Genomic DNA, 24,149 nt, shown 5'->3' with positions numbered 1-24,149 from the left:
ATTGGTCGCTGCGGAGTTAGAGAACCCTTTCTGTGCGACTTATTCAGGGTCCGGACTGTGAGCTTATATGTATCTGCCTTTTTTTTCCCTCTCTCTCTTTCCTCTCCTTTTTCCGTACTGCTTCTCTTCTGGACCCTGAACTATGGATTTCACAAACAAGTACACTACCGCTTACATAGGCGTATTCACTTATGTTATGTGGTATGCCGTCAATGAAACCAACAAGCTGTTGCTAGACGAAACTACTGCTTACTACGATGTCGACTTCAAAGGATTCGATGCATCAAACCCACCTTTCACTGCGTGGGGAGAAGGCATAAGAGGCTTTTATCCAATCTTAGCATTTATCAAGGCTGCTCAAGCTCTCTCTTTCCTGTTAGTCACTGTGTGCATGATGGGACACTTGAATGTAAACTACAAGGCTTTGCAGGCGGTTGTGGTTGCCAAGTTCGGACTCGATCTCTGGTGTATATGGGAACTGACACAAACGTTGCTGTCCTGGCCATCATTCAACGAGTCAACTCTTGAGCTTTTGTCGAAGTTAGCTGTCCCCCGGTTCTACTTTACAGCTGGTTTAAGCGTCCCTCTGTTCGCTTTGCTGTTTGGAAGAGAAATCGTCAGCTTATCCCAACAATTTTACACAAATCTACAGATCAGGAGAGGCAAGATAGCGCCAGAGGAGCAGGAGAAGAAAGATCAATAGTGGTTATTTGCTGAGGAGTAAATGCCATTCTCTGTCAGACAAAAAGTAATAGCGTCAATTATCAAAACCAAAAAAGAAAGACACTTGGGTTTCGAGATATCATTTTTCAGGTGCAATACCTCACTTACTATCATCTTCACATAATACTTTTTATTCCTCGTTGGAATTACTTCCTAATAAATTACTTGTAGATTATAACATGGACTCACCGACTCTGCTGAACTTTTTTTTTTTGGGGGGGGGAGGATCAATCGTGGTTTCGTGTGGAGCACTCTCAAACGTAGCACACGTGACGCACACACAATTTCTCTACCATCATTGAAAATATAACATTTTTCATTGAAATGAACGTCATTGACATAATTTCTTCCTATGTTGTGTTGGATCATGATAAGCATTGCGTTTGGCAACCATAGCATCTGGTGACTTGAGAATATTCACAAAATAAGGTTCATGGGTGTAGTCAAGGGCCTTGGAGTTAATAGTGCTTTGATAGCCATAGTTACAAATTTCGTTCAAGGCCGCTCGACTAGCTGGAGGAAGGCGTCTATTCGTGGGTAGTGTATTTATTAGCTGGCTGATGTGTTGAGTGAGCATACGATGCCACATCTCAAAAGTCTCTTTGCTTATGAATAGCCGAAATTCAATCAGCTTCAAGAAGGCCATTTCAGAGTAGGAAATTTCACTGGTGGTCAAGCCAGATATCTTTGCCCATGCACTGTTACGGTACGTCTTGTCCTGCAAGAATTTCGACGCAACCATCACTGCGGCTAAGAACATTCGTCGTCCACAGAATATACAGTCTTGTGGAGAAGACTGTTGCGCAGGCAAAGTGTTTCGCTCCGCCGTATGGTCCATGATCTTCTGTTTGATACGAAATATGTAATAAAGCGCAGCTTGTAGTGTAGAATAGGTGGATTTTGATCTTTTCAGGATCTCTTTAACAAATTGTGATGTTGACACTACTTTGACATTTTGAGTTTCGATAGACGGCCACCAGATGGCGTCTATGACTGCAGATGTCGTTTCTATGCGATAATAAGAAGGTTTAGTCATCTTGGATGTTGCGATTTCTAGCTTTTGGCCACCCAGTTACACAGAGTACAAGGTTTTTAAACACTTACCAACCAGTTTGTCCACTAGAGAGATTTTCTGGATAAGGCTATTTGTATAGCGAATAGGGGTTTGTGAGGCGTGTGTTATATGCGCATCGTCATCTTCTTCAGGCGAAGCCGATGATAGAGAAGATGAGCTTGAGAGTGATGGGGTATCCGAAGGGCTTTTCCCAAGAGGTTGCCGGTTGAATTTAGATGGTTTGTTACCGTCCAGGACAATACCTTCCGGAAGGGCGTTAGGACAAGGATACGCATTGCTGTATGTGTATTCTATAGATACAGTCGATTTCGCGTAGTGACTCCATGTGTTTGAAGCACGAAAATCGTACATAGTCGCGTTGACGATGTCACTGTTGCTGTTCATGATGGATGCCGATTGCCAGATGATGCCAGTGTCTTTCGGTGCCATAAGTTCGTTTCAACACCTTTGTAATTTACTCCCAATGCAGGTGACAGGGGATTATGATGGATTTTGGTTATTTTTGTGAAGTGAAAAATGGAATACAAGGAAAAAAAAACAGCAAAAAGTTATAATGAGATTAATGGGGCCTCGTCAAGAATATTCAAACTAGAATACAAGAATTCGACCAACAGCGAATCCGTGCTACTCATTCAAATCCGTGCAAGTACAACGCACTAGTTAGGAATGGAAGTGGACATTATTGGATGTAAAAGAAATTCAAGTATTCAGCGTTCGGTTTAAATATGAGAAAAAAAAGCAGTTAGTTTGGAAATGCTGGCAAGTCTTATATAAAGTTAAAGAAACAGAAAGGAGATCACGAACGATAGTGTGGAGTGGCTATGTCGTTAAGGATGACCTTTATTCCTTCTCCGTTTAGCCTGAGAGTATTACTATTGAGTCTTGTAAAATGTGATAAATACCAATGAGTATTCGTATCCATTGGCCACGGGAGAAGAGTATGTGTTTTGCACAATTAATGGTTTATATACTGAGCCTTACTTTGCACCCAAACGTATAAATTTTTGTTTAATAATTTTCTTTTACTGTGGTTCATCAGCTCCCGTGTGCGCAGCTTATGAATCCAAAAGAAGGCAGTGTCACACAACAGACATGCTGGGGCAACTGATCATGATGGTCATTCATATATACGCTTTGAATTCAGGCTGCTCAAGTCATATGTTCTATGCAATTTAACGAGATTCTATGACGGCTCACACGTTTGTCTCAACACGAAGAATTCCATAGAACATATTCCTTCAGAAGATTGTATCTTTTGCATCCAATATAAAGGATATACAATATTTTCCCACTTGGCAATGCACAGAGAGTCACAACTCTAAATCACAAGCCCGACTACAACCATCATAATACTTGGGGTTATAGTGTGCTGAGCATTTCTAGAGAGTACATATTCACCACATGAGAAACATCGCCACCTTATCATAAACGAAAATAAACCTTATACCCTTTTTGTGTAGTAATATGTTTGGATCGCATAAACCGCACTGCCGTATAATCGATCGTGACAGAACTCGAGATCATCGTAGTTAAAAAAAAATATCTTCTTCGAACAAAGCCAATGGTCAGCTACATTTGTAGGCCATGGTGACAAAATTGGAACATTTGTGTAGAGAAGCCAAAAAATGTGTTGGCCCATGATATAATGATGAACGCCATTCGAAATTTTGCATGAATTTCTCAAGCTTTAAAAAATCAAAGGCAAAGACACAATTATATTTCGTTTTATTCAATTTCAAAACTTCTAAAGCAATGTCAGGATTTCTCGCTCCCACATCCAAAAACCTATTCAAATTCTTGTCAGTCGACAGTGAACTGTTTCCTTTGTTGGGAATCTATGGTGTGACGTTCGGTATGGCGGGTTACATGTTAGGTCAGAAGGCTCGCCATATTCATCCGGAAAACAATGTGCGAATGGCTTCAAAAGAGACCTACCCGTGGCACTCAAGCGATCCGAGCTCAGATTTCAAGTACAAGTTTCATAGATACGGTGACCCCAATGGTCCACTTCTGACTGCTCCAAGCGCAATTGTAGAGCACACTGTTCAAGTTCATGCGCCTAAGAGTAGCATACCTCATCAATTGCTAGCTTAATCTATAGTTGTATATTGGTTTGGTTTTCCTTTTAAAACAAATGTGTACATAAAAAAAAATTGTTTTCCATTCTAAATAATAGAAGGTTTCTTTTGCTTTGCCTGAACTGCCATTTCATGGTATGGCACACAGCCACTGAACCTGAGGACTTTAGGCGGCAGGTGCAGTGTCACGTTTTGGTCGATCCTCAAAGGTGGTCGCTAGATACGCTTCGCTATTCTCTTGCTTATTCCACATCTCTCTGTATATGCTGTGCACATCATCCATCAGATCTTCATGGCGACCTTCTTCGGCAACATGACCATCACGAAGCACAATGATTTTATCTTTGAGGGTAAACTATGTTAGTGGAGCACGGGGATATTCCACGCTTTTGGAGTGGACTCTGTCACAAGCCATCAAGTGGCACAACTTACCAGCGTCAGCAACTGTGCGCAATCGATGTGCAATGTGTAAACTGGTAGTATGACTATCTTTAAGAATAGATCGTATATTGCTTAGCAGCGCTTGCTCAGTATGTGTATCCAGGGCCGCAGTCGCCTCATCCAAGAAAACAATTGGTGATTTTTTTAAAATGGATCGGGCCAGTGACACACGTTGCTTCTCGCCACCAGACAGCATTAAGCCGCGCTCCCCAACTTTCGTGTTGTACTTATCAGGCAACGCCATAATGGTGTCATGGATTTCAGCACGACGAGCAGCATCATGAACTTCCTCTTCTGTAGCATCGATGCGCCCATATCTGATGTTGTGCAAAATGGTGTTATTGAACAGCGTAGTATCTTGGGGAACCACCCCAATTATTTTACGCAGACTTTCCAGCTTGATATCTCGGATATTTTGGCCGTCAATGTAAATGTTTCCTTGTTGCGGCTCGTAGAACCGAAAGAGAAGTCTAAGAATGGTTGATTTACTGTAGATAATAATAATAATAAAAAAACTGTAAGCAATAACTCAACAGGGAACTTTTGAAAATGGCTGAAACGAATAAATCAACATACCCACATCCACTTGGACCAACAAAAGCTACTTTGTGTCCACTGTTGACAATAAAGCTGACGTTTTGCAGAATGGGTCTTTCCGGATGATATCCAAAGGTAACATTTTCGAATTTAATTTCACCACCCTTGTAAATGATGTCCTTTGCATCGGGTGCATCCTAATTCGTCATAGATGTTACTCACAATTTCGCTCACCAAATTCGCAGCTATCACAGTTTTCCAAAATTTGCCCAAATTACGTACCGTGATACCCGCGGATTGATTTTCCAGATTAAACATTGTATCCATATCTATTAGGGATTGTCGAAGTTCACGGTATACCGAGCCTAAGAAGTTGAGAGGCATCGACAGCTGGAATACCAGCTGATTGACCATGACCACATCACCAACCGTCAAAGATCCTGCTCCAATTAGTTGGCTGTTGGTTGTATGGTCAACACATCAAATTACCTACCGTTCATGACTCCCTGTGCTGAAAGGAACATCATTGCAGTCAATGCAGACGAGAATATAGCATTCTGTCCAGCATTGAGGGCCGCCAGACTAGTTGCGATCTTCAAGGACGCCTCTTCATACTTTGCTAAAGATTTATCGTATTGCTGAGTTTCGTACTTTTCATTGTTGAAAAACTGTTTGTAATATTGGTCAGAACTTGCTATCGATATCGGGCCTCGTATATATTATGCACAAACCTTGACAGCTTCGAAATTGATTAAGGAATCCACAGCCGTAGTGGCTGCTTCGTTATCAGCAGCATTTGCCTGCTTGCGAAATTTGGTTCTAAGTTGCGTATAATGGCATACGGAGGTGTGAGCACATATGTGATCCGAAGAGTCATCAATTACTTCATCCCAACTTACCGCCAAGATGTTGTTATGACCGTGAAAGCTGTGTAAGCCGCAATGGTGGAGAAAGTCACGGCAGCGTACGAAGTGCCAAAATTGTAAGCCTAATTTCCAGAATATGCCTACATTAGCTTACTCTAAACTGCTGTGTTGATCAGAAGTGGATGTACATTACCAAGATACCGCAAACCATAGATATTTCCAGCGCAGTGGGTAACACGTGAAACACGATGGAGCTTAAAAGAAAACTGATTCCTCTGTTGTGGCAATTCGAGAGAAATCAGCCATGTGAGTGCAAATGTTATCATATGAAATCGATACTAACTTTGTGCCTCTATCGATCGCACGGTTCAAGCCTCCTGTCTGCCGAGTAAGATGGAAATTCATGTCAAGCTGATGAAGATGATAAAATACATTGCGGGCAATACGTCGAATTGCCTTTTGTGCCACTGCAGCAAACACGGCATTTCGAAGTTCTTGGAATGCGCTAGCCCCGAGACGAGCCAGTCCGTCTGGACAAAATAGTTTTTCTGTTAAAGCTGACAACGCAAGTTATGGCCATTTTTAATAGAACAAAGGAACTTACAGCCAATCACTGCTGCACCACAGATGGTAAGTAATGTAGCATCCTCAGCGAATGTGATATTTAAAGAATCAATGACATTTTTGAAGAAAAATGGAACTTGGACATTGAGTAGCTTATATTGGATCGTGTGAGCAAGACGAAGTACATGTATTTGAACCACGTCCATTAAATGAAGTAACATACCTTTCCGCCAACCAGTAAACCGAGAGCAATTACAACTCTTGCCTTAACACCGTTATCGTCTTTTGGCCACACATAGCGCATTAATTGTTTAATAATTGCCATGTCCGTTGCGTTTCGAGTTGGCTGCACTACAGCAGGTTTAGCTTCAACAGTCTTCCCAGTTGCCTCTTTCTTTACTGCTGATGATGCCTCTGATGAAGCTTGATTTTTTTGGTTACTGAACGCTCTTTTGCCAATAGCTTGGTAGATTGCTGACGGTTTTCGACATGGTACACCAGGGCTTGTCAAAGCATACGATCTGGTCCCGCCAGTTGTAGAAATACTCCTTTGTCCATGTTTTAACTTTAGTCCTGTTGTTTGAGCCCTTATCGAGCTACTAAAAGCTCTCCTTGTTAACAGTGAGAGCCGAAATGGTAGCATGCAGGCAAGGCCCAGATCATGTTTGAACAAAATGTGACTTGAATGTCGCAATGTCGGAGTGTTAATCACCCCGGGTCCGTGGACTGTACACGCAGTACCTCTCGATAACAGAATTTCGTTCGAAAGAACAGCTTTATGACATTTTGTTCGATACTGCATATCAAATAATGATACATCGAAGCGTAAATAATGAAGCAAATTGTCGACCTCATTATTTCACTACAACTGTTCTCACGTGCAAAGTGATTGACACTATGGTCACTGTTAGCTATAAAAGAAATGCCCTGATTGAGCTAAAATGAAGTACGGTGTGCTTAACAAGAGAAAGAAAAAAAGTTCATGGGATATTATACATATTGATAGACTATGTATTTCACACAGTGCTGATATGTTTTTCAGCATCATAAATAGTCCTCACTTATCAATGGAATATGAACAAGGCTTAGTGAATCCATCTTTGTTTGGATAGTCTATATTACCTGTAATTTTCAACATTGAAATATCAATATTTGAAATTGATTGTAGAAGGGTAACAACCGGTGTGGCAAGCATCCATTGCATTATTTTCAGAAAAGACCACAATATAATCCATTTGCAAGCCTCAAATCAAGTGCAATATAGAGAGATCACTTTAATGACAGTGTGTTGGGAATGAATAAGCAAAAATATCAAGCTGTTAACTTGCCACTGCATGCCAAAGCATGGCATGCAGGTACATGCGCAATGTGTTGCCATTGACGTCACAATTTACAGTATGAGCGGTTCATTTGGCAAGTACCCAAATCGGCAAAGCTGTGACTACGTACTTAAGGCTTGGCTTCTCACAACGTTTCACCGTCCGCTTTTTTTTCAGCAACGTAGCGCCGAATCAGGAACGGAAAGGCAAGCACAATGCAGCAGCAGACTACGGCAATAAAAAGAGCACGGGAGCCCAGTATTAGTAGCGATCAGGAAGATCGTGCTCGTACGCCAGTAGATGTTTGTCTGCCGGATTCAGATGACAATAGAAATGACGATGCAGGGGAATTTTGGGAAGAAAACAACGACAGTCAAATCCCTGACGCAGATATTATTCCTGATTTACCACCTAGCGATCAAGCTACCTACATTCAACCCCTCAAGGAATCGCCTTTGGAAGACGGTGACACCTGGTACTTGGTAGCCAACTCATGGTACCGTCGCTGGCAACAGCATTGTACTCGAATGGCTAGCCAGTCTCAAACAACTAGAGACATGGGCCTCAGATCTCCTCCTGGCCAGATCAATAATACTTCCTTAATGAAAGACAACACCTTGAAGCCCAATCTTATGCCCGACACCGATTTTCAGTTAGTGCCAGAAAAAGCATGGAAGGCATTAGTCCAATGGTCAGTTTATTCCTCCGTCTTGACTTGCACTACTTTTTTGTCATTAATAATAGGCGTTGATGAAATTTTCATTTGGTTCCTACAGGTATGGATTGACGGGTGACGAATTTCCCCGTAACGTCATAACCGAAGGTGTCAGCGTTCAAGAAAGTATGGTTGAGATTTACCCTCCACAATTTCGGATATATGTCATTTCAGCCACACAACTTAGTACAACTGCAACCAGTTCCCCTCCTTCCACCATTACTCTCTCGCGCAAAGCTCAGGTCGCTGATCTTATTTCCTGTGTTGAGAATACGCTGGATTTTACCCCACAAACAGAGTTTCGAATCTTACGGTTGGAAGATCAACCATCCACGACCAGCGAATCTGCGCAACTTGCTCCTGCATCTTTACCAGCATGGTCTGTCGTTGATACCAGTGATCAAAGCAAGACGATCTCCGAAGTATATCTTTCCGAAGGTGCGATCATTTCGCTGGTGGCTGATGTGAAAGACCCTATTAGTGGACAATATGCCAGCGAAGATGCTGGTGGAGTATCCATCGAAAGACCATGGTCTTCAAGGTCCGCTTCATCCACTAGTTCTCAAATATTTGCCTCCGGATTCCAAAGCTTGACAGCCTCAAATTCACCTGCGTTCTCTTCGACTTCCGGCAGTACCAGCAATGGATTTGGCTTCGGATTATGGTCTGGCAAGGAAAATAAGGCTTCAGACAAGCCAAAAGGAGTATGTGGTTTGAACAACCTAGGCAACACATGCTTCATGAACTCTGCTCTACAATGCTTGAGTAACACAGAGCTTCTCACAAACTGGTTCTTGGGTAGGTGATTGCATATGGAATGTAGCACTCGATCAATGTAGATCGTCAAACTAATTCACTACTTTTAATACGACATTGTGAAGCTGGTCATTATAAGCACGACCTGAATCCTGATAACCCACTAGGCATGAAAGGCGAGGTTGCGGAAGCGTATGGTAATCTCATTGAACGACTATGGAGCGGAACAACCAGCAGTTTAGCACCTCGTGAATTCAAGGTACCTTTAGCAAGACTTTGGTAATATAATGAACTTTAACGCTGATACTAATGAACTATCATCAGCTCACCATTGGACGATTCAATGCATCATTTACTGGATATCAGCAACACGACTCTCAAGAACTTTTAGCCTTTTTACTTGATGGCTTACATGAAGATCTGAATAGAATCATCAAGAAACCCTACATTGAATTGCCTGATTTCGACAACATGCCAGACGATGAAATAGCAAGCAAAAGCTGGGCTTACCATAAGGCACGAAATGATTCTGTCATTGTGGATTTGTTTCAAGGCCAGTTCAAAAGTCGGTTGATTTGTCATGAGTGTGGCAAGGTAATTGAGTTTTTCGAGAATAGTTCGATAAGATGGCATGGCAAATTTAATGAGACTAATTTTCATGCATCAATAGGTATCGGTGACGTTTGACCCTTTCATGTATCTGTCGCTTCCTCTTCCGATCCAGAAAAAGATTAAGATTCAGGTTTCGTTTGTTCCATACGACCCATCAAGGCGACCCGTTCGCCTTCACCTATCTCTGAAGAAGGACGCTGGAATCCAACATCTGAAGGCACAAGTGGCAGAGCAGATGAACCTTGAAACCCCAAACACCGTAAGTCCTGGTTACCCTGTTCAATGTGTCACATTATACAAGCCATAGAGATTGACATTCTTTTCACTATGAATTTCTTAGTTGCTGGTTACCGAAGTATTTAGCAGCAAGATTTACAAGATTTTCACAAATTATGAACCTGCTGGTAGTATTCAAGCAAACGACACCATCGTTGTATATGAATTGCCCGGGGAAGTGCCAATTGTTGGTAAACGGCGGAAGACCATTACCATAGATGCGGATGGCAATCGTACCGAAGAAGACATGTCCATCAGCCAAGATGAACTTATTGTTGTACCTGTGTACTGTGCTGTCAGCGAGGATAAGGATTCCGAAAATAGCCTATACCGCGCCTCAGTTTCGCAATTTGGTGGCCCTATTATATTGGCTATGAAAAAGAAGGATGCAACATCCATCGAAAACGTTTACCGGGAGGTTGTTCAGCAGGTCGAGCGATACGCAGTAATGAAGTTGTTTGAAGAGCGCAAAGATGTTGACATGAAGGATGCCACTACACCAAATTCCTCAGACAAAATGGACATATCTGATGAGGATACCGCACAGACAGCTCCAAAGGAACCTATAGAAGTAGCTGAGGAAGAACCTGTTCAAATTCAGCAGCGGCCCATTCATACTGCAGCTGCTGTGACAGCAGCCGGCGGTCGTCAACTGGAACCGATGCGCAAGCTGTTCTCTATGCAGGTGTTCAGTGAAACTCGGTCATACGGACGCGGCCATACCGATCTCTTCAGCACTGGCATGCATGGCTGGGATAATGCCTCATTGACTGATCTTTTTGAGCGCGCAGAAAAGGAACAAGCTCAGAGAGAAAAGTTTTATGCTCCTAAACCGACTACAGAAACCAGCGACGTTGACCAAATGAACATCGTAGGCGAAGCCCCTGCTATGGAAAGTGAGACGTCGCAACAAGGATCCACTATTGCCGATATTGATGACGATGATGAGATCGTTGAAGACGCATCCTCCACTTTGCCGCCTGCACCATCTAGTATGATAGCTGGCCTTCCACGTATTGCCACTCCACCAGCTCCATCGCTACTTACAGTACCATCACGACCACCTTCTTCTATCGTAATCAGACAAGGAGAAGGCATTGTCTTGCAGTGGCGGAAGCAAATGGCCCAACAAGTATTTGGCTCTGCATCCACATCTTCATCTTCATCTTATAAACGAATTGGTGAAAGTGACGCCGGTGTCTGTGCTGATGCCTGGGATGATATGGATGAAACTCAATATGCTGATGAAGACTCCGGTGACTCAAAGCAGCGAGGATCACAAAAGAATGTTACCTTGGGTGATTGTTTGGACGAATTTACTCGAGAGGAAGAATTAGGCGAAGACGACTTGTGGTATTGCCCACGATGCAAACAACACCAACGTGCTACCAAGAAATTCGACCTATGGCGTATGCCAGAAATTCTAGTTGTCCATCTCAAGCGCTTCAGTCATACCAGAACGTGGCGAGATAAAATCGATGCACTCATAGACTTCCCTTTGAATGGCCTGGATTTGACAGAACGTGTGCTGAGCGTTAGTGATGATGCCGATTTACCCGAGGATCAACGGCCGATTTATGATCTTTTCGCAGTTGATAACCACTATGGTGGTATGGGCGGAGGTCATTGTAAGTTTTTCACCTCCATTGACAAGCATTATGGATTATTCTTGAACTCATTTTCTTCGTCTCCAACTTGACAGATACTGCATATGGACAAAATTACATCAATGGAGACTGGTACAACTTTGATGACTCGCATGTCAGCAAGGTGAACGCAGAAGATGTCAAGGTAGGGTGGTTTGTCTGACTAGTTTGGGATTTGTACACTCCATGTTTAACAAGATGATTTCTACCAGACTCCTGCTGCATACCTTTTGTTCTACAAACGGCGGAGAAGTCAACCTCTGGAATTAGCAGAATCTGTGCCAAAGTATCAACCTGAAACAAAGCACTTACAAGAGATTGTTCCTTCGTATACTCCTCCACCTTTAGACCAGCCAAGGCCTGTGTCAGCTGTTCCTAGGCATATCATCAATCACTCTGTGTCATCTGTGTCAGAGTCATCTGCATCCGAATCCTCGTCTGACGATGATACCAACTCTAGAATGGGTACACCTACCCATAGCACGTCGGATGAAGGAAGTGAAGATAAAATTATGATGGGTGTTGGTGGTATCGGAATTGCGATCAAGAACGGTACAGACCTGGCGGCCACACCAGATGCTCAAGAATTCGAAGCTGCTGACAGCGATAATAGCTCTGTAGTTGCCATGAATACTGTTGCCAAGGATGATTTACAATCTCCTCAGACGAGTGGAATGGATATAGAAGCCAGTCATGAAAATGACGAACAATTGTAGAAATTGTTTTTTTGGCACAGTTAATTTTTTTTTTTTTTCACTCTATTTAACCACCAAGGATAGGATAAAGAAAACTAATACGGAGAATGTCTTTTTCGTGGCATTAATTTTAACAATATAGTATCAGTGATGTTCAAGTACAAACAATAATACAGTGTAGATTGGTAAAGATGGATACGAGTCACCTTCCTGCATAAACGGCAAAGATCTGATCTCTTTTATGCCAGGCATTACAGTCCCGCTTACCAGCCCATTAAGAAAAAAAAAAAAAAAATTCGATGTCTGTGCCACTTCACTGCTCCTAGCTCCCACTGTATAGAGGATCATGTATTCAGAAGCTAAATATGACATCCGCTAGAAATCAACCGAAGAGTCGTAGAAGACCCAGAAAGTCACATAAACATAATCGTGATGCTTTGACTCAAGCACCTGCTGAAGCTCTTTCCCAACCGCATTCCCAGGATTCTCGCCTGCGCTTCAAGGAACTTGTTAGGTAAGGAGTCAATCCGTCCTGAACGCTGTCGCGATTAATCATAGGCTCAACATAATTTCGGTGCCTAAATGCTATTGTACATTGCATTAGTGAATCGACCGCCTTAGAGAGGCAAATGGCTGGTTTGCATAATCAACTTAAGCAGACTGTGAAGGAGCGGCAAGATCTAGATAGTAAGGCGGTTAACAATGCATCTCATGCCGTATTCCTGGAACAGATGAAGGCGATAGAAGAAGAACAGTCATTTGTTAGGAAAAGGTACTCGTCGGGTTGTAAGCAATTACTCAGGTTGACACTTGTTTTCTGATAAGCTATGGTATCATTCCAGTTTGCAGACAGTGTATGGGGATCTCTTACTATTGGATCTTCCGGCGGCGTGTGATTTACGAATTGAAGAGAAGCTATGGCGCAACGCCATATATCCTGTGATTGAAGATATCAGAGGGAAAATTCGAAAGGTATGCACATACACCAACCATCTACCCATTATCGATACTTCAATGTGAGCAGCTGCCGATCTGTTGGATTGATGTGATTTTCGTCCATAGAATAAGAGCAAGGAAAAGCTCACTAAATTGGAGCAACAGTTGGCATCTAAAATTCGACAGTCATCTCGTTTTTATCGTAAGATCAACTCTAGTATAAGGCAAGATTATCATATCGACACTGCTACAATTGGCATCCATTTATTCCGCAACGATAGCAACTCAAATGATATACAGTTGAGGGTTGCCAAAGTTTTGCAACATAACTTCATTTGCATGGGTGACTTGGAGAGATACAACGCAGTAATTACAACAGGAGATGCACCAGAAAATCCGGCAGAGAGATCTTACCTTGCCAAGACCATGTACCTTAAAGCCATTGACATATATCGGTCCAATGGCAAGCCCTATTCACAGCTTGCTCTAATTTCGATAAATGGAGGTAGCGCAATCGATGTCGTATGGTATTACTGCATGAGTCTGGCCATGAAAGAACCTGCTGCGATAGCCTTTGACAATCTCAAGTCTTTTTACTCCAAAGTGCGATTTTCGTCAACGGTAGCAGAATCTACCAACAGCCCTAAATCAGCCGATTTACGTGCAGCAGCCAGGAAGCAGGTTGCAAGGGCTGTGGAGAAATTCTTAACTTTCCAACGAGAAGTCATGTATAGTAATGGCAGTTCTGCTGAATTTCCATCGCTCGGCTCAGGAGCCGCTTCCGGTGGGTCTGAGAGTTGGCAAGTGGCCATGGAGCAAGCAACCAGAACAATTTTTCAGACTATCAAAGAAGATCCTGATCAGGCTTCCTCTTTGCTCAAACTATTACGCAGCACCTTAATGAGAGTAACCATTATTTTGATCACCACCATTTGGTATTTGGGACGTCAGCAAAAGGGTAACGTCGCCTCACCTCCGATTTTGATTTTCTGTTTTTTAAAAAGTTAACGCTGAAACGTGGATCTTGCATAGGTCAAGAAGAGATTTCTGATATACAAGTAATCCAGCGAAAAGCTCTCATTCAGGGATGTCTTTTACATACTGGCATAAATAAGGCGATCCAGGATATTCTACTGTCGCAGGACCAAGCCAGAGACAACATTGTGAAAGATGCGCAGAAAACTATCGTAACCGCAACGTCTATTTGGGCATGCTATCTTGCCACCAATATTCAACTGCTCACAAAATGTTGCTCTGGGGGACTCAATACGCGTCGACAGGTCCATGTACGAGTTTTTGCTGATGAAGAGGCGGAAAGCTTAATGATTGCGTTATCAAAACTGCTGTCGGTGATTATGTCGCTCAAGCCATTTACCCCAGCGAGTGATCGACCGTTACCAGCAACATTCGCACTGGCCGAGGATTATACTCTTCTCGGACTTTTACCCTTGGAAGGTTTCCATAAGTCTGTCGATTTCTTAAAAGAAGCAAAACACCTCGCTCCTGCTACTACCGATGGCCGAACGGAGGTTCGATGGTACCGCATTTACGACTTTTGCCAACGGTTGGTCGAATCTGGAGTAAGTCATAAAAAAGAAGTTATGGAGAGAGAGCTTGTACCATCTTGATAACTAATTACAAAATCATTTGAATTCTTATTGCAGGCTTTTGGATTTATATCGTTCGACGCAAAGGAACAAAAGTATACCATATACGACAAAGAAAGCCGCGTACGTGAAATTAAGCGCATTCCTTTTTCCATTCTGTGTATGTAATATATAACTAATCCATCTTGGTTCGCTAATAGAAACAGCAACAAACGAGACTTATGAAAGCGCTGGCGGCTCAACGATTAATGGAACAAGTGTCAACCCTCGAAACAAGTTTAGGGAAAATGACCACAGCTTCCGAATCATCAAAACAACGCCCCTCCAGATCTCGTCAGGGTCCATTACGCTGCTTCACTGTCGTGCTGGACGTTACTGCATTCTTGGATGGTCTGGTCTGCGTTCGTCGCTGGGCAGGACAAGGTTCAGATTCTGCCACTCATCTTAGAGGCTTCATTTGCGAGGTTATTGTTCCCCTTGACAGTAAGTACCGCTATCCTCATGAAATGATTTCATAGTCGCATGATGTTTAACCTTTCTATTGGTTTTGCAACAGCCATTGATGCTCTTGACGAATATAAAAAAGGAACATCGCATGCGAATGCTCAGGCTAGAGAGTCGATTCGCTATCTTGACCATAAGCTGGAGTCTAGCTCAAGCGGAGTCGTACCAACGGCTGTTAGTGCGAAGGAGTCGTTCTTGCGCACTCAAAGGGTCACTGAGCGACTTTCCAGTTGGGACGATGCCCAATTCTACTGGATCGGAGAACAGCAACGCTCGGCTGAAGACACGTCCTTTACACGCTTACCTGTCGATGGTGATGAAGAAGATGAGGTTCTGTTGTCTCCAAGCGACAGCGATGATGAAGATACATTTTTGAACTCTCGATTACGGCGCCGTCGAGCTAGCGATGAATCTGATGTATCGGATACTGATAGCGATGCGGAAAGCGATGTCTCCGAACCCGATATGTCATATACGGATGTTCCCAAGCGATATCGATCTATTATCAGTTGTCTGCTGTATTATCATTCTCATCAGCCAACTCAAGACATGTCCAAGGATTCTTCCTTGATACTGGCTACAAATGATCAAGATTTGGCATGGTGGGTGAGTCAATTTGGCGATCCGCAAACAGGCAAGCGATTAGCGACGAAACGGGTCGATGAGTGGGATCGTGTTGTACGCAGTAAAGCGTTCCTATGAGCACCCCACATCAAAATAAAATCACATCATACAGGAACGCAAACCTCTGCTACAGTTCAAATCTCTGCTTAGATAGATAGAAAATTTATAAATGTTATGCTTTTTTATTTTGCAATTAACTCCTCCAAAGATAAACAACACGCTTAAGCTTGTTGCTTCTTAAGTTGAGCAAGAGCGGGGCCAACAGTAGCACGACGCTAGAAGATAAACACAAAACCTGGTTAGTTGCACTGCTAATTCCCATGTCTCTCTCAAATATGTGTCTTACCTGGCTCTTGAACTTCTTGAGCTTGAATCTGTCGAAATCGCTAAGTCCAGCACGGGCAACACGGCCTTGCAACTTCTGGGCCCAGCTGGTCTTGTTCCAGGCAGCAATAGTGTCGTTCTTCTCGAGAGCCTTGGCAAGAGCGGTCTTACCAGCAGCACGGGGAAGGTCCTTGATGACGAAAGGAGTCAAAGTAAGACGTCGGTAAGCGAAAGCTTGGCGAGAGACACCGGTGGTAGGGCCGTCAATCAAAGCCTAACCCAATTCAATTAGTCAAATGAGGTGAGGTGAAAAGCATATCAATGTGCAACTTCACTTACGCGGCTGTGATCAACAATGTCGACGATGACGGCGAGCTTGCCGCTGTCCTTGCCGTAGTTGATGAGGACAAGACGACCGACCTCAACTTGACGTTGGAATGAACCCTGCTATAGAATTGGGAAAAAAAAAGGAATCCATATTAGCTCAAGGTCGTATATGAAGCACGAATGAAGCATTGGATGTAAGATGAGGATGGCCAGCTGAACAAGTCATATTTAAGCGCGACGTATAGGGGTCGACGATTGAGTAAGTTCCGTAGCAGTTGAACTGTCCAACGAACGGATTTCGTCAATTGGGGGCATGCGAATTACTTTCGACTCATCTCGACATTGGCGTTCCAGACACTGAAAATAACATCCATCATAATATCATTGTCGCATCCATCCATCCATCATCCAATGCTTCCATAGAAAATCATAGATACGCACGGAAGCCATGTGTAGGTTAAAAAAAAGAGAAGGATCGTATATTCAATCAAGCTGATGGCCTTTAACCCTCCTCACTTCCCGTGCGGCTCCTTCCCTGAAATGTCACGTGAACAAATTTTCCCCATGTGGAAAATCCTAGAGCATTCAAAAATTTTATTTTACGTAGTTTGCACTGAGGTATCATTTATTTGTTGACGATGGAGTTTCCAAGCTTATAATTGAATATCTTGTGCCAGTCAACCTTATTACGGGTGTAAGGAAGTGCTCTTCGTAGTTCCTTGAACGTGTTTTCGGAAAGCTCGGTATAGTTTTCGTTAATGGCCATTTGATACTCCTTCTCTGCTTTTTCAATCGCCTTGACAATGGTGCTAGCAGCCTTCTTCTCATCCTTTGGTTCATAATATTAGTCACAATCAAGTCCAAGGTTAATATTCTATAATGGAATATCATTCTTACATGCTCGCTGTTGATATCAAGTTCAAAGTCTTTTGTTGAATTTAGCTGAACATTACCGTCTTCGTAATAATGAACCTGCACTTTAGCAGAACCTTTCAGCTGAGAACCACCCTTCTCGACCTCCCAAACAGCGCGCCATCGTCCATTCCTATATCGAATTCGAGAAAGAATTAGTTATCGTAGTTACCATTGTGATGCTCCGCACGTGGGCCAAAAAGAAGACATACCAATAGTTGCTGGGATTATATTTGTTATCCACAATGACAATGGTGACCTTTGAACCTGATGCGTGAACGGTAGTGACGCCATGTGGATAATGATCGCTGACATATGCTTGTACTTGGTTATCGATGGCTTCTCTAAAATACACCATTTGTTAGCAAAATTAATATGCACCTCTCTACGGACAGTGGGGCAGGGCATTTTACCTTAGCGATTCAACGTCGTCTGAAATCTCGAGCGGTTGTAAATCAGAAGCAACCTAATGACAAATATTCAGTATTGTATAGATTTCTCATTCACGCTTTGAACAGATATCCCACCAGCCGCATGTGGTCAAATGCAAAGCTTTGCTTGGACCTAGGATCAGCAAAACGACCACCTTCTAATTGGCCAAATTTCGAAATGATGACCTTTGAAACGACATTGATTAGCGTTCCGCTGCAAGCAAGAACATTCTATATAAACTGTGCCACGTTTTGCATACCTCAGTTTCAGATTCCGGCAGTGCAACAGTAATGAGCTGCTCAGTATTGTGATCCTCCAAAGAGGTCAAGATTCCCGATTGCAGGGCATCGTCATCTCCAATGAGAGTTCGAATATCTGTAGCCCGGGTATAGGTTATAACAAGATATATTATGAAACTTGTTAGTTCGGTCGTTTAAGAATAACTTCGCAACCCCATTTTGATTTCAGTTGGTTTCAGAGAACGTATCTCTTCGGCCGTGGCCGACGTGTACGATTGCCACATTGTACATCGTCGGGCTGGATCGAATAAAGCCGCGCGAGAGGAAAATTACTTACCATTGAAGACATCATTAACTTCGCCAGGAGGGCTCTCGAGCAGAAAGCTTGCTGCTATTTGAACTTTTTCATCAACAGAGAATTCGGTCATGCTTGGATGCTGTAATTATTAACACAGGAGAGGCAGAAATTCCAGGCAAAGGCGCGAATGACGCTGGCTGGTCTCCGAGACCGATTTGGATGTCCGACAAACCGTTGATGTCGCAGTTTTGGCATTCATGGCAATAGAGCTGCGTTGCCAATACCATGTTGCTACTATCTTAAGAGATTTTCTAAAACGAAAAAAAAAAAATGATTAAGAGCAAAACGATTCACTCTTATGATCTCATTGCCTATATTTATAGAAGAGATCACAAGAAGAAATTACTGACGCTCGATAAGAGTACGTCAACGCACCTTCTTTTCGATGCTTATACTCAGTGACAAAGACTCCCCCACAGCAGACCAACATCTGGATCCTAATATGACGCTATCCGATGCAGCCGAAAAATAAAGTGCTGAGATCTCGGGTCAGTGTCTTAATATGATCGCTTACAGACCTTTTCTTTTTGTTCTTGGCAAAACCGGTTTGCTTGTCCAAGGCTGAGTAGCCTAGCTGAAGCAACATCGTTTTAATACGGACTAACTTACACACATGGAGAATACAATGACTGCGGTGATCCGAAAGTAGTAGTTAGTTACGAATGTTTCACAGAAGAAGAATCAAATTTCTTGCTAGACGGTAGCGAGTTATACTATGCAACAGGTCATCTAGGCGCATTTCATGCGAACTGTGAGTCTGGGCCGTCATTAAATTTGATGCATCTCTAGTCACTCAGCGTGCTAGCCGTGCCGAGGGTGTAGAGTGCCCCTCATTGGCTACGATTCCCAATTTTTTCAAATTTCTATTTTTCATTTTTTTTTGTTTCTAGTATACCATTGTCTTTTGAAACCACCTGGCAGAAAAAGTTTCACACCGCACGATTAGAACGACTAAGCAGTACCACAATTTTGGTATGCGTACTCCGTTTTTTCTCTCATTTTTTTTCTTTGGGAATACGTTAAAACCAAAAAATTATCAGAACCTACAGCAACGTTTCTTGTTCTACATATCTTTCCTCCTCTCACTTGCTCCTTCACTGTCACTCCCTATACTCTTCCACCTCTACAGTTTTTTAGTGGCAGTTAGCCCTACGCAAATGTATTATGGAAGCCACTTATATACCGGAAGCTCTTGTTGTCGTAACCCTTCAAGGGATGGTCGTAGGATTCTCGTTTGAGATATTCTTCAGATTTCTATTCGCCAAAAATGAGCCACGGAGACGAGTACGAATATTAAAATGCTTGATGGGACTGAGTATGGGCTTGAAGCTCCTATTATTCCTAGCTATGAATTGCGCGTAAGTCAGCTTATTACCAAACCAAAGCATGAGAAAAATAAGCAACCATCCTGTATTGTATCATTTGATGAAGTGCATGCATATTAATCGACTTTTCTTGTCTTTCCTAGGTTGGGTCTAACGGCATGTTCAGTGGTCGGAAGATTGGGTGACTTACTTTACCATGTATCCATGGTATTTGGTAACGCTGTCCTGCTGGATAGGGTAGCGACTATAGTACCTTCACATCTAACGAAACGGTTCGAAATTGCACATTATATTATACTTGCTATTCGATCAGCCATCGGTATCATAGATGCAGCTATCGTCACCGTTGCTGCAGCTGACAACCTATCGTGTGTATATCAAGATAATATCGCTGTAAGTTCTACCCTCAATGCACCTGGTTTCTGCCATTTAGTCATTACTCACCTTTTCATCCTAGTGGGGCCCTGTCTATACATTTTATGATACCTTCACCGACTTTTATGTGACATTATGCATCACAACCATTCTGATAATGCATGTCCGTAAGGTTAAGAATGTTCATATGGCCACCAATATCAATTTATTTATTGCGATCGGTGCGACCAACATCTTGAGGACTATTGTTCTAATGATCTCCAACTTGGCTTCAGCCGTTCTTATCCTGACCGAAGAACGACAAGCAGTCATCATGATAGCTTGGCCGGTCATCAATCTCCTCTTCATCTTACTGGTTGGCTATGATACCGACATTGCTCGCCTTATCCGTAAAGCTCAACGGCCACGATCCCATCATAACAATTCGTCTCGTACAGGACTTACCCCTCATCCTGACGGATGCGAGAATTATTCGTCGGATAAAATGCATTCAAATCAGTCATTACCAGTAGTTTCCCCACATCCAACTGAAAACATCTACCAACTACAACCTACCACCCATGACCCTCTATCCCGTTCATCACCAATTGATCCCGAGACGGGCCAAAGCTCACCATCCATTGTATGTGATGAACAAATGTTCAAAGATTTACCTGTTTGAAAGACAGCAGTTACCGAAGCCGTCTTTTATGTACCATTAAATGTAGTTTAGACTATAATACAATTATACATTCATGCCTCTATTCAAAGGGGATCATCTAAACAATAACGAATTTTGTCTGTGCGTGAAATTATGTTTAAGGAAGTCAGCAAGTATCTTACCAGGTATACAACAACCAATTCAATTTATTTTTGTATGTTTTCGTTCTTTTCCTTGCTGTACGGGTTTTTTTTTTAACTCAATCTCCCTCCTCCATAGTAAGCCCGTAGTCGTTACTTGTATGACTGTGTACCACAATGGAGCAATCATAGTCAACTGTCTACGTGGCCACGCCTTTCTTGCTTTACGTGCATGTTGAAATACAATTGCTTTATGGAGCGACACGTATAATATAGCGTTTGGAAGTCGATGGAAAATTATAGAATCCAAGGTCTTGTTTATACCAAATTTTTTCGAAGCCTTTCACTTAAACTAAAAATGATGATGCGCAAGCTGAGATTCACCAAGCCAGCACCTGCTACGACTCTTATCTGCAAAATCATGCACTGATCCACAAGTTTGGTGGGCAGGTGTCTTTTGAAGATCTTTCAATGCATTTTTATAAATAGAGCTTTACAACTTTTGACTATAACAATTTCATTGATGCAAAATTTTGCCTGTAGAAGTTTTCATCTAGTTTATTGGTGTGTGACGTTTACGGGGCAGATTACATTCATTGGCCAGTATTAGCCAGCTGGGCTTGTGCTGTCAGGCGTTGTGTGACGTGGCAGGATTAAAAAATCCATGAGCTTGAGATGTTGCAGTAGATCATTGGCCAGCGGAGTATTGAAAGATTTCATTATATAAAAAGCTATCGCTCAGGGCTACTTGGGGTTTTCCTTGTTCACAACAACCTCTCTTCTCACTTTATCTCACATAATGTCACAGAGGAAGACGGTGCTCCTTGCACTTTTTGCTCTGGTGTGTGCGTTGTTTGTCGCTGCACCTGTTGCTTTTGCCGCTGAAGATGCTGATGCATATGGCACTGGTAAGTACACAAAAGGGAGAGACGTGCAAAAGGAGAAATGTACGGATCACTAACCACGTCTTCTTTGTTGTAGTTATTGGTATTGATTTGGGAACTACCTACTCTTGCGTTGGTGTTCAAAAGAACGGACGTGTTGAAATTATCGCTAATGACCAAGGAAACCGTATTACCCCCTCATATGTCGCTTTCACTGACGAAGAACGTCTGATCGGTGATGCCGCTAAGAACCAATATGCTGCCAATCCCGAACGTACTGTTTTCGATGCCAAGCGTCTCGTCGGCCGTCGTTTTAACGATAAGGATGTCCAGGCTGATATGAAGCACTTCCCCTTCAAGATCATCAGCAAGGACGGAAAGCCCAACATTAAGGTCGCTGTCAAGAACGAAGATAAGATCTTCACTCCTGAAGAAATCTCAGGTATGGTCCTCACTAAGATGAAGGAGACCGCTGAAGCCTATCTTGGCAAGAAGGTCACCCACGCCGTTGTTACTGTCCCTGCCTACTTCAATGACGCCCAACGTCAAGCCACCAAGGATGCTGGTACTATTGCCGGTTTGAACATTCTCCGTATCATTAACGAACCTACTGCCGCTGCTATTGCCTACGGTCTTGATAAGACTGGTGGTGAACGCACCATTCTCGTCTACGATCTTGGTGGTGGTACCTTCGATGTCTCTCTCTTGTCCATCGACGATGGTGTCTTTGAGGTCTTGGCTACTGCTGGTGATACCCATCTTGGTGGTGAAGATTTCGATAACCGTGTCATCGACTACTTTGTCAAGCAATGGAAGCGCAAGAACGACGGTGAGGATATCACCAAGGACAAGAAGACCATGGGTAAATTGAAGCGCGAAGTCGAGAAGGCAAAGCGTTCCCTTTCCTCCCAAATGTCCACCAAGGTTGAAATCGAATCCTTCTTCAATGGCAAGGACTTCTCCGAGACTTTGAGCCGTGCCAAGTTTGAGGAATTGAACAACGATCTCTTCCGCAAGACTCTTAAGCCTGTTGAACAAGTTCTCAAGGATGCTGGTCTCAAGAAGAACGAAGTTGATGATATCGTTTTGGTCGGTGGTTCTACTCGTATCCCCAAGGTCCAGACTCTTTTGGAAGATTTCTTCAACGGAAAGAAGGCCTCCAAGGGTATCAACCCTGATGAAGCTGTTGCCTATGGTGCCGCTGTTCAAGGTGGTATTCTCTCTGGTGAGGAAGGTTCTGATAAGGTTCTTCTTCTTGATGTCAACCCCTTGACTCTCGGTATCGAAACCACTGGAGGTGTTATGACTTCACTTATCAAGCGTAACACTGTCATTCCCACCAAGAAGTCTCAAATCTTCTCTACTGCCGCTGATAACCAGCCTACTGTTATGATTCAAGTCTTTGAAGGTGAACGTGCCATGACCAAGGACAACAACATGCTTGGCAAGTTCGAACTTACTGGTATCCCCCCTGCTCCTCGTGGCGTTCCCCAAATTGACGTTACTTTCGAGATTGATGCCAACGGTATCCTTCGTGTCAGTGCTTCCGACAAGGGAAGCGGCAAGTCTGAGAGCATCACCATTACCAATGACAAGGGTCGTCTCTCTCAAGAAGACATTGAGCGTATGGTCCGTGAAGCTGAAGAATTCGCTGATGAAGACAAGGCTCTTCGTGAACGTACTGAGGCCAAGAATGCCCTCGAGAACTACCTTTACTCCCTCAAGAACCAAATCTCTGACGACTCTCAGTTGGGAGGTAAACTCGATGCTGACGATAAGGAAGCTATTGAGGAGGCTCTTAAGGAAAAGCTTGAGTGGTTGGACGATTCCAGCGTCAGCGCCACCAAGGAAGACTTTGATGAGAAGCGTGAGGAAGTTGAAGCTATTGTCAACCCCATTACCAGCAAGTTGTACGCTGGTGGCAGCGACTCTGCTTACTCTACTGAGGACGAAGAGCCCTTGTCTGGACACGACGAGTTGTAGATTACCCATACACACACAATTTCCCTCCGAACATTACATTTTTCGCGCAGTTATTCCTTTTTTTTTTTTTTTATATTACTGGATCTTTGGTCTCTTCACCTTAGCCGTTCAAGAGAGAAATCAAAAGAAAAACTCTAGACATGTTTATATTGTGAAAATTTGAAACTTTAAAGTAATAAATTCCTCCATTCCTGGTGTTTTGGAAGACCAAACTATCGATGTGAGTGACGATAACA

The 24,149-nt window shown here is 43.0% G+C and overlaps 11 protein-coding genes across 11 annotated transcripts; 6 read left to right on the top strand and 5 right to left on the bottom strand.

The window, feature by feature from the left end:
* Window positions 1-117: 117 nt before the first annotated feature.
* On the top strand, window positions 118-878 carry K450DRAFT_225686 (uncharacterized protein). Its single transcript, XM_051586427.1, has one exon. The coding sequence runs from the start codon at window positions 143-145 to the stop codon at window positions 701-703; it is 561 nt and encodes a 186-aa protein (XP_051447973.1). The 5' UTR covers window positions 118-142; the 3' UTR covers window positions 704-878.
* A 176-nt stretch (window positions 879-1,054) lies between these two features.
* On the bottom strand, window positions 1,055-2,182 carry K450DRAFT_196552 (uncharacterized protein; the record flags this gene model as incomplete). The annotated part of the gene is made up of 2 exons (XM_051584526.1): window positions 1,055-1,731; window positions 1,828-2,182. 2 exons carry the CDS (start codon window positions 2,180-2,182, stop codon window positions 1,055-1,057), a joined length of 1,032 nt encoding a protein of 343 aa, XP_051447972.1.
* Window positions 2,183-3,519: 1,337 nt separating this feature from the next.
* Window positions 3,520-4,061, top strand: K450DRAFT_225682 (uncharacterized protein). Its single transcript, XM_051586426.1, has one exon. The coding sequence runs from the start codon at window positions 3,551-3,553 to the stop codon at window positions 3,890-3,892; it is 342 nt and encodes a 113-aa protein (XP_051447971.1). The 5' UTR covers window positions 3,520-3,550; the 3' UTR covers window positions 3,893-4,061.
* Window positions 3,968-6,942, bottom strand: K450DRAFT_225680 (uncharacterized protein). Its single transcript, XM_051586425.1, has 11 exons — window positions 6,508-6,942; window positions 6,325-6,436; window positions 6,064-6,250; window positions 5,914-5,995; window positions 5,754-5,842; window positions 5,586-5,673; window positions 5,348-5,522; window positions 5,137-5,294; window positions 4,894-5,051; window positions 4,309-4,805; window positions 3,968-4,218 (listed from the first exon to the last, which is right to left on the bottom strand). Exons 1-11 carry the CDS (start codon window positions 6,925-6,927, stop codon window positions 4,043-4,045), a joined length of 2,142 nt encoding a protein of 713 aa, XP_051447970.1. The 5' UTR covers window positions 6,928-6,942; the 3' UTR covers window positions 3,968-4,042.
* A 786-nt stretch (window positions 6,943-7,728) lies between these two features.
* On the top strand, window positions 7,729-12,551 carry K450DRAFT_225674 (uncharacterized protein). The gene is made up of 9 exons (XM_051586424.1): window positions 7,729-8,294; window positions 8,380-8,859; window positions 8,953-9,116; window positions 9,200-9,333; window positions 9,399-9,668; window positions 9,745-9,945; window positions 10,027-11,590; window positions 11,665-11,753; window positions 11,821-12,551. Exons 1-9 carry the CDS (start codon window positions 7,819-7,821, stop codon window positions 12,322-12,324), a joined length of 3,882 nt encoding a protein of 1,293 aa, XP_051447969.1. The 5' UTR covers window positions 7,729-7,818; the 3' UTR covers window positions 12,325-12,551.
* Window positions 12,552-13,083: 532 nt separating this feature from the next.
* K450DRAFT_225672 (uncharacterized protein) lies at window positions 13,084-13,358 on the bottom strand. Its single transcript, XM_051586423.1, has one exon. It carries the CDS (start codon window positions 13,302-13,304, stop codon window positions 13,137-13,139), a length of 168 nt encoding a protein of 55 aa, XP_051447968.1. The 5' UTR covers window positions 13,305-13,358; the 3' UTR covers window positions 13,084-13,136.
* On the top strand, window positions 13,084-14,404 carry K450DRAFT_225671 (uncharacterized protein). Its single transcript, XM_051586422.1, has 2 exons — window positions 13,084-13,275; window positions 13,366-14,404. The coding sequence occupies exon 2, from the start codon at window positions 13,579-13,581 to the stop codon at window positions 14,245-14,247; it is 669 nt and encodes a 222-aa protein (XP_051447967.1). The 5' UTR covers window positions 13,084-13,275; window positions 13,366-13,578; the 3' UTR covers window positions 14,248-14,404.
* A 1,719-nt stretch (window positions 14,405-16,123) lies between these two features.
* On the bottom strand, window positions 16,124-17,151 carry K450DRAFT_225658 (uncharacterized protein). The gene is made up of 4 exons (XM_051586420.1): window positions 17,067-17,151; window positions 16,638-16,745; window positions 16,321-16,572; window positions 16,124-16,249 (listed from the first exon to the last, which is right to left on the bottom strand). The coding sequence occupies exons 1-4, from the start codon at window positions 17,073-17,075 to the stop codon at window positions 16,196-16,198; spliced, it is 423 nt and encodes a 140-aa protein (XP_051447966.1). The 5' UTR covers window positions 17,076-17,151; the 3' UTR covers window positions 16,124-16,195.
* A 99-nt stretch (window positions 17,152-17,250) lies between these two features.
* Window positions 17,251-18,636, bottom strand: K450DRAFT_264786 (uncharacterized protein; the record flags this gene model as incomplete). Its single annotated transcript, XM_051592780.1, has 7 exons — window positions 17,251-17,454; window positions 17,523-17,670; window positions 17,750-17,881; window positions 17,951-18,003; window positions 18,065-18,154; window positions 18,229-18,344; window positions 18,546-18,636. The coding sequence occupies 7 exons, from the start codon at window positions 18,634-18,636 to the stop codon at window positions 17,251-17,253; spliced, it is 834 nt and encodes a 277-aa protein (XP_051447965.1).
* Window positions 18,637-19,580: 944 nt separating this feature from the next.
* K450DRAFT_225645 (uncharacterized protein) lies at window positions 19,581-21,039 on the top strand. Its single transcript, XM_051586419.1, has 3 exons — window positions 19,581-19,924; window positions 20,035-20,284; window positions 20,349-21,039. Exons 1-3 carry the CDS (start codon window positions 19,731-19,733, stop codon window positions 20,925-20,927), a joined length of 1,023 nt encoding a protein of 340 aa, XP_051447964.1. The 5' UTR covers window positions 19,581-19,730; the 3' UTR covers window positions 20,928-21,039.
* Window positions 21,040-21,783: 744 nt separating this feature from the next.
* On the top strand, window positions 21,784-24,149 carry K450DRAFT_225640 (uncharacterized protein). The gene has a single exon (XM_051586418.1). It carries the CDS (start codon window positions 21,934-21,936, stop codon window positions 23,911-23,913), a length of 1,980 nt encoding a protein of 659 aa, XP_051447963.1. The 5' UTR covers window positions 21,784-21,933; the 3' UTR covers window positions 23,914-24,149.

The sequence above is a fragment of the Umbelopsis ramanniana genome (assembly GCF_025399195.1).
Source record: "Umbelopsis ramanniana AG unplaced genomic scaffold K450scaffold_7, whole genome shotgun sequence".
Classification (NCBI taxonomy): Eukaryota; Fungi; Mucoromycota; class Umbelopsidomycetes; order Umbelopsidales; family Umbelopsidaceae; genus Umbelopsis; species Umbelopsis ramanniana.
The sequence above is the reverse complement of the archived record's forward strand: the minus strand, read 5'-3'. Positions and strand labels throughout refer to the sequence as shown.